Below are 7,992 nucleotides of genomic sequence, written 5' to 3'. Positions count from 1 at the left end.
CACCTTTTCCACCAAAAAAATACATTTGAAAAACTTAACAGCAAGGTCTCTTTCCATGAATCTTGACCTGGTTACTGAAAAATAATCCAGACCTAGCTGTGGGTAAATTCATGGAGGAATGAGGGTTTAGAGTAAATAGCTCCTGCATGGAGTTTTTCAAGTGAATTTCTTGGCACTTTGAGCCCCACAAGCACAGTGCCATGTAGTGCCATTGTATTTAAGAGTAGGCCGATATCTCCATACTCGCACCAAAAAAATGTAGCTGGATTAAAACAAGAATCCACTATAGGTAAGAGGGAAAATATGTATTTATGATTTGGGGGTGAACTGTCCCTTTAAAATGTTTCAATAAAGCCGCAAAGGTTTCCAGCCCTTACGACACTGAACAGTTCCTCATCAGAGTACCTCAGAAGTGATACCAGCACATTATTCAGAAGCTTAGGTTTTAGCCTCCGACCTGTTGGTAAACTCGTAGCATTACAAACCTGGGAGACTTACAGCAGTTGGCAAAAGACGTATTTGTATACAAACCAGATTTATTGGGTTTCTGTTTCGTCAGGAGTATAAAAGTTAGTAGAAGGCTGTTACATTGACCCAGGGTGAACAGAGTTAAGGCACACGCTGTTTTTAATGCAACCTGTTAGTGTTCGTAAGCTTTAATGATGCTGATCTACTTACTGCATGTAGCTGCCCTCTGATGAATCAGGATGGATACATGTTAATAATTCATCTGAGGTACGAGTCCTCAATCTTCCTTTGTTCTAACAACGCCCATTGGTTAGATACGATTCTCATAGGTCTTATTCCAGAATCACACTGCAATCATGGTGTAGCTCGTCTCTGTTGGAAGGTCAGACATCCAAAGAGACATACAGTCTTTATGTAAAATAACATGATCTCAGTTCATATACACTCAAAGATTAAACATGATTAAAAGAATTTCTCCAAGAACTTCCTGGTAATAGTGAAGATTTCACAAACAGTGAAAAGTGTTCAGCGACATTCAGGCCTCATGAAACAAACGCTGGTTTTATCTGTCAAGAAAAACTAAAATCGGTCCTGCTGATGAGGTAGAGGTTTTCTTTTCCTTCTATTATGATTCCAAAATGTTATCTTTAGTCCGTTTCTAGTGCCAAGCGGGCCTGGCCTGACATTTTGAGGATATCAGGCGGCTCAGATGGAAGACTGGAGCACAGTGATGTTAGTTCCTTGAATGAGGTTGTCATCTTGCCCGTCGATCAGAGGGTCCCACTGATTAAAGTGCTTCTGTAACCCTGCAAAACCCCGAATTTAGATAGTGAGACACTAGGAGTGACTGGCGGGGATCGTGTGTGTGCTTCCTTGTTCTTACCGAGGTGGCGTTGCAGGAAGGCTAGTGTTGCTTTGTTGCAGAGGTCTATGGCGATCTCTGGGTCGATCTCTCCCTTTAGCTTCATCAGCTTGCCGATCCAGTTGCCCGTCAGGAAGGTGAAGTCTGGGAAGCTCTGGTGGACTGTGCCTCTGAAGAAGGAAAACGTCGCCACAAAGTCAGTGAACGCCGTGTTTCTAACAGGATCAACGAGGCCCAAATTCAGTTCCGTGCATTCTACCTGATAGTGATCATTTTCCGCTGTATGACGGCCGACTCCAGCTTCTTCATGCGGCTGATGTTTCCCGCCCACTGAAACTTCTCTGAGTTGATGAAAAAGATGGGCTGCTTCACCCGGGGAAAGAGCTCATCGTCTAAAGGGAACATCCAGGAGTCCAGCGCTATGCCACACCTACAGAAGAGAGTTCAGACGGCATCGTTCATACGTCAGATCATACTCCTGCTTCTCTGAAACGAGGGAATGCGATAATGGAGGGGACATGGATATACGTTGTAAATCCACATACTTGAATTTGACCTCTTTGCACAGAGCTTCTATCACTGTTGCTCCCCCGAAGGAATGCCCCACCGCTGCGATCCTACACAGATCCATGGAGTTCTGTTGGCATGGAGGCAAGAGGAAATGGATGGTGAGTGATAACAACAATGAAAGGTCTACTACTGGTAACTGTTTGAGGATCAGCTTCAGGTTCTGCCATCAGGACACAGGTGATATTCTATATTTTCCCCCTGGTCACCAAAATGTCATGACACAGCTGATCAAACTGACATGAAAAGCCTCAGGCTGAACCAAAATGTCTGGATCTGCCCACATTTGCACACTGATGCTGAGTCTTTCCATACATATTCTTTCATTTGTACTTTTAGGACATACTGCAGCAGCCCTTACACAGTATGTACTGTTGCATGCAGTATGCTTAAGTTACTCGTCATGACATTGCACCTTGAACTTTGACCCTCTTGCGCATATATCCGCTGGGTCGGAATAGAAGAACATCCTGGTACTTTTGGTGTTCTGCATTTGATATACTATGTATTGGGACATACTACATCCTTTTTCCTGTCATCCTAAATAGTGTGGTAGTATGGGTATTGGAACACAGAGCGAGTGTTGTCCACAAGTTACCTTGCAGCTGGATTCTCACGTATAACATTAAACTCATCTCGTCAGGCTTCATGCAATGCGTTTGTGTCCGATAAGCCACAGCACGGACCAATCAGAGTCCTGTGAGGAGCTACTGGCAGCTATGGGCATGGTTTGGTTGAAGTGTGTAACAGTTTGTTTTAAACAACAATGGCGGCTCCTCCTAGCATCAGTTGTATCAGAACTGGAGAGTATTGTTACTCGAGATCATACAGACCTTGTGAGCAGTTTCATGTAGGAACTTTATTCTATAAACAATAGTTGAAGCAACGATAATGAGGTCATGATGTCTGGAAAGAGATACTGCTGTTGAGTTTGTCAAATGTTTTTATGGCGGTTTGAGCACCACAAGCCGAGTGTCATATAGTCCCATTATAGTGGAGAGGAGGCCGACATCTCTACAGCTGATCTCTCCAACACCAGGCAACTCACACCAAACTATCTGCGTTGATACAGTAGATATCACTATAGCTAAGATGCTAAATATGTATGATTTTGGGATGAACTTTCCCTTTTAGACGAGATTTCTCATCTTGAAATGATTAGATTACACTGATTTATTAGAAACGGATGGTGTGAATTTCCAGGACACTTGTAAAGGGTTACACTGTATAAATGAAAGCACTTCATACAACACATGCTCACAGCTTATAATAACTTGCTGTGAGGCACACATTTCCTTTTCATTGTTCTGTCACTAAATCTCCATTGCTGCTGCCTTGTTGAAGGTTTTAATTCCAAAATAAACTCATGATCTGAGTAAAACTAGACCAAAGCTCATGATGGGTTACCTCCAACGTCGTCCAGTCAAACTGTGTTTGCAAAACATTTTGCACCGGGATCCCCGAGTTGATTTCAGTGAGTCTGTCCAGAGCCAGGATGCATTCATCTGCTCTCTGTTTCACCTGGGAAACACAAATGAAAATAAAAAATAAATATGACCACAATATCACATGAATCCAAACTCAGTTTAATAATAAAGTGCAGTATCTAAAAACAGGATAGAGGAAATGCAAAAGTTGAACGTGAGACATACCAAATCTCACACAATCTAATAGACTGAGGAAACAAGGAAGTGGTTTCATTTGAACATCAGTGTCATGCACAGTATTGGTTACTGAGTTGTGCAATCCAGCTGAAGCCTCTTTGTATAAAAGAGGAATAGAGTCTCCACCTCTGTGTATCTTCCATACAGTGACCGTTGACTCACATGAGACGCTGTCATTATGTGGACGAATGTGGCACATGGATGCCTCCTCCCAGTACAGTACAGAGCTTTTATTTTCTAGTAGAGTAAAAGCTTCTTGCCTGTTTGTTTCGGAGGGGGAATTCACTCTCCCCGTGCTGCAGACTCCTGTAGTACATCCACTCTATCACCAAGTTGTCTTGGGCTGAGGGAGATGTCTTCGGCCCGTTCTTGTTTGCCTTCTCCGACTCCGTCTTTTCACGAAAATAATACGTAGCTGAGGCTGACTGGTCTCTGCGCGGGGAAACAAATACACACAGTGCTGCAAAATGATACTGCGTCAAAGGCTGAGTACTGAAGAACAATAGGTATGTATTACAAATATCACAGTAAATGACAGGGAAAGTGTTTTAAAGTGTGGTTGTATGAGGTACTCCTCCATAGTCAGTCTATTACTACTGTAGATGGAGAAACAAAGAGGAGTACCAGCATAGCAATGTACTGCTGTGGACGTATTTCAGACACCTACAAAAATCCATATCAGTTTGAGTGTGTTTACAATATTTTCACCTCTTTACCTTGCTGTCAGACTTTCTAACGGGGAACTAAAGCTGGTATCTATGCTCTCTACAAAGACAGTAGACTCCATTGACAAATAAGGTAAATTACAGCTCTCTGAACACGGGAGTTTGTGTTACTGTGTGACTTCACCAAAGTGACACAGTAACATGAGTGTCTGAGAGGTCAAATGGAGTGTTGAGGCTTTGAGGGGAGCACAGATAACCGCTTCAGTCTGACGGGGAGGTGAAGCGGTGAAAATATTCTGAATATAGCGAACACTTAAACTGTCTGCAATACGTCCGCAGCGGTACACTGCTTTGCTCCTGTCTGTTTCTACAAACTCTATCTGCTGTAGTCATACACTGTGGAGAATAACCTCACACAAGCAAATTGAAAGCATCACTGCAACTATTGAAAACAAGTGTTAGTTAGAGCCCCAGAGATTATTCTGTGCTTCGTATGTTATATTGGGCTTATAGAACAAGCTCACTCCTGTTTCAGGTGAATAAGAGGTCGCAGATCAACCTGATGATGACTCATGTTATGTGACGTATTGGTGATCTGTTCTCCGTTGCTCACACAAACGTAATTCAGTTGATTCAAGCTTGACGTTGGAGGAGAAGTAACATTCTTTGTGACTGTTGTGGTAACAGACGACACCAACTGATGTAGCAGCGTGACAAAAGCACCACTGGCTAAGCAACTGGAGTGACCAGTTCACAGCCATGAACACTGGCACATGCTTTTTTTTCTCTGTGGCTTCAGCCTTTAACCATCAGCTAAAAATTCAGCGGAATACCACTTCAACCCACATGAGCGACAGACTGACTGTGGCTATTATGTTCTCCTCCATATGGTCCCCTTGTCTCTATACTGAAAAGAAATGTGATGACCTGGTTCGTACTATTGTCTGCACACTTACTCCACTGATTATTGTTCGCTTGGCTCAACACCAACTAGAATTTCCTCCAACTGACACGTGGCCTCAAATGTTCAGCGTACGCATTGTCAGCCGACAGTTTGAATGCAGTCAAGATTATACACAGCTGACAGCATTACATATGTCTGAAGAATCGCTGTCCTCACACCCTGACATGAACATGAAGATTCAGCTAAAAGTATACTTTAAAAAAATAATACCTGTGTTCCACGGACGCCACAATGAAGCCCTGAGAGGCCAATTCTGCACATATGGCTGAGTACAAAGTCCTATAGGAGACACCGGGGAGAAGTGAGTCACACCATTCACATTAGCCGACACGTGAGCACAACATCCTATTCATCAAGAGTCAATTCTGTGGCAGTGTTCAAACTGATTGTGTCTACCTAAACGCTCCGAGGCCATGGGAGAAGATAACTACAGGACATTTTTCACTGGATTTAAACGGAGCATCCACGGAGGCTGGGATCTTAAAGGAGCCTGGAACAGACAGATGGAAAAACAGGAGCTTTTTAAAGCACAACACCAGTTTACTAGAAGTTAGGGAAACTTCCTATAACTGATGACCATGTCCTAAAGCATTCTGTTGTGTTGTTGATTTCCCCAAATTCCCATACATTTGTACAGTGTGAACAGTAACATGCAGAATTGAAACTTCCAAGAGTTAGTTCATTTATAGCTCTAGTGGACACCATTTCTGCTTTCATTGTTGCTTGCTAATGCGGTGCAGATTGATGTGCAATAATAAGGCAAAAGAACAAACTACACTGAGCTGAGTGAAACACTGAAGAGAAATGAGGTGAAACCAACGTCTGCTTTGAAGGAGGGAAAAACATGTAATGTGTATATATATATATATATATATATATATATATATATAAAAACACCTGCAAATGTATATTACATTTGTCAACAAAAACACTAGTGAACGCACTTGTTTAAAACACATTTGACGTTTTCTTCATACTCCTCATTGGAGTTAAATTACCAAAGAGGTAGTTGAAAATCCTTTCACTCAGAGTCCTGTTGATATTCATGAAGTCTGCCAGACCGTTGAAGTACTCCACACACGGTACCCAGTCTGGTTTTTCTGCTTTTTCTGTCTCTTGACAAGGATAGTAGAGCCGGAAGAAGCTGCCCTGTTAAAGAGGCAGACGTAGCAGAGACAGAACAGAATGAAGCACACACACTACTGTCATGTGATCAACCGAGTGTCCCAAATATCTTCTTCACAAAGCAGGTACATTTATGTTTTTGTTGTGTACAGATTTTCTTCCTCATGCTGACCTTTGAAACTCCTTTCCTTGTTGCAAGTGTGACCTATTACTGTTGGAATGAATCATCATCAACCTCGTATTGGTGCTGATAGCAGCTATATTTGCTGTGACCGATGACAGTGCAGGCTGCTCATTGGGAGTACAGTGGCTTTAAGCAATGCTGAAATTCAGCGGTATGCTCGTTGCCTATCTCAATAAAAAGTGACACATTTACACACGTGATGTTGAGCTTCTACCTGAGCAGTGTGGTCCATCATGAAGTCGGTGCAGCCCACAGCATTGGGGCCCTTGGCGGGAGGGATCCCGAGATGATTACTGCAGGTGTTCCCCATGGCGAAGAAACCGAGCGCGTACCTCCTCTGCTCTGTCAGGCGAAGACAACACATTCAGCTACAGCAAGCAATGCCGATGACCTGGAAGTCATGACTCATGGTAGAGATAGCATGACTTGACAAAAAACACTGAGACTTTACTAGATACTAGAACAGTACCAAAATGTCACTTCTTTCTTCCCGTTACTGTATGATAAATTACACAGTTTATTGTAATTACACTTCTATGTTGCGCTTATTGCATTTGAGTGAGCGAGAACAATATGTTAACTAACGCTAAGTTATAACTGAGCGCGTGCCAAAGTTCACTTAATGTAACAATAATACGAAACCTTTCAGCTGGTTTCCACTGACAACAGCTGTTGAGGAAATGTGTGTATTTACGCTCTCAATACAAATGTAGCGTTTACCTGTCTTTGACCACTCGTATATCCTCTTGCCTAATAACTGTACAAATCCTCCATGACGTAACATCGACCACGGTAGTTTCAAAAGCGAGATTCACCTCTGTTTCTTCTGGTTAGCCGTTAGCGACAAAAACATACTAATATAACGTTAACTCTTTCACAAAAAAACGAGACCTACCGGAGATACAGAAGTAGCCGGGTGCCAATGTTACTACATCAGTTTCGCAACATTACTACGTAACTATTTGTTTGTCTCTCGAGATAAACCCACCGGTACGAGTCACTAGGGAGTGGTTTGACCTGACAGCTGGTTAGTGTTAGCCATAGGTGTTAGCTAGCCACTACTAGCATGGAAGGGAGTTAAACCAGAACAGTGAATGGAATGTGTTTGTTCCTTCTTCTACCTAGTCTATGGTTTGTTCACGGAGCAGTCGCCCCGCCTCTGGCTGCCTAAAAACATACGTAAATGTAACACAATGTCATTTAACCTCCCCAGAAACCAAAATAGGTGAGGGGCTGGGCACCAAGGTCACGGTCCACATAATCACAATATAGGCTTATTTATGTCTGTCCTGCAGTGTCCCACTTAAACTGGGGTAACCTGCTCTACATATGACTCTGGTTAGAGCCAGCAAATCTGATTTGACAGCCTTGCAATCTCGGCACGTGCGTTTGTTGATAACAATTATCGCCTTTATGATTGACGTTTTTTCGTTAATATTTTGTGATTCATAGTGCTCTTTTCAGGGCAGTCACAAATAAACAAAAACATGCTG

General features: G+C 42.7%; 1 protein-coding gene across 2 annotated transcripts; it reads right to left on the bottom strand.

Moving 5' to 3' along the window:
• Window positions 1-518: 518 nt before the first annotated feature.
• On the bottom strand, window positions 519-7,570 carry pla2g7 (phospholipase A2, group VII (platelet-activating factor acetylhydrolase, plasma)). Of its 2 annotated transcripts, none has more exons than XM_068708672.1 (11): window positions 7,220-7,570; window positions 6,714-6,841; window positions 6,189-6,339; window positions 5,587-5,680; window positions 5,401-5,469; window positions 3,822-3,993; window positions 3,305-3,418; window positions 1,876-1,967; window positions 1,590-1,760; window positions 1,352-1,500; window positions 519-1,274 (listed from the first exon to the last, which is right to left on the bottom strand). In XM_068708672.1, the coding sequence occupies exons 1-11, from the start codon at window positions 7,281-7,283 to the stop codon at window positions 1,174-1,176; spliced, it is 1,305 nt and encodes a 434-aa protein (XP_068564773.1). In that variant the 5' UTR covers window positions 7,284-7,570; the 3' UTR covers window positions 519-1,173. The 2 variants fall into 2 exon arrangements, with proteins under 2 accessions (XP_068564773.1, XP_068564774.1); XM_068708673.1 differs by having other exon boundaries at window positions 7,395-7,568.
• Window positions 7,571-7,992: the final 422 nt, after the last annotated feature.

The sequence above is a fragment of the Cebidichthys violaceus genome, unplaced genomic scaffold, assembly GCF_023349555.1.
Source record: "Cebidichthys violaceus isolate CVI_PGR_0920_01 unplaced genomic scaffold, fCebVio1.0.p SCAF_14, whole genome shotgun sequence".
Taxonomy (NCBI): Eukaryota; Metazoa; Chordata; class Actinopteri; order Perciformes; family Stichaeidae; genus Cebidichthys; species Cebidichthys violaceus.
This window is presented reverse-complemented; position numbering and strand designations above follow the sequence as displayed.

Excerpts from the sequence above, each read along its gene's own strand:
- pla2g7 (XM_068708672.1), bottom strand. The coding sequence starts at position 7,283 with ATGTTACGTCATGGAGGATTTGTACAGTTATTAGGCAAGAGGATATAC. Across the intron at positions 5,681-6,188 it reads GATTTTCAACTACCTCTTTG|GCTCCTTTAAGATCCCAGCC; the intron begins GTAATTTAACTC and ends TGTCTGTTCCAG. Across the intron at positions 3,419-3,821 it reads TCCCCCTCCGAAACAAACAG|GTGAAACAGAGAGCAGATGA; the intron begins GCAAGAAGCTTT and ends TGTGTTTCCCAG.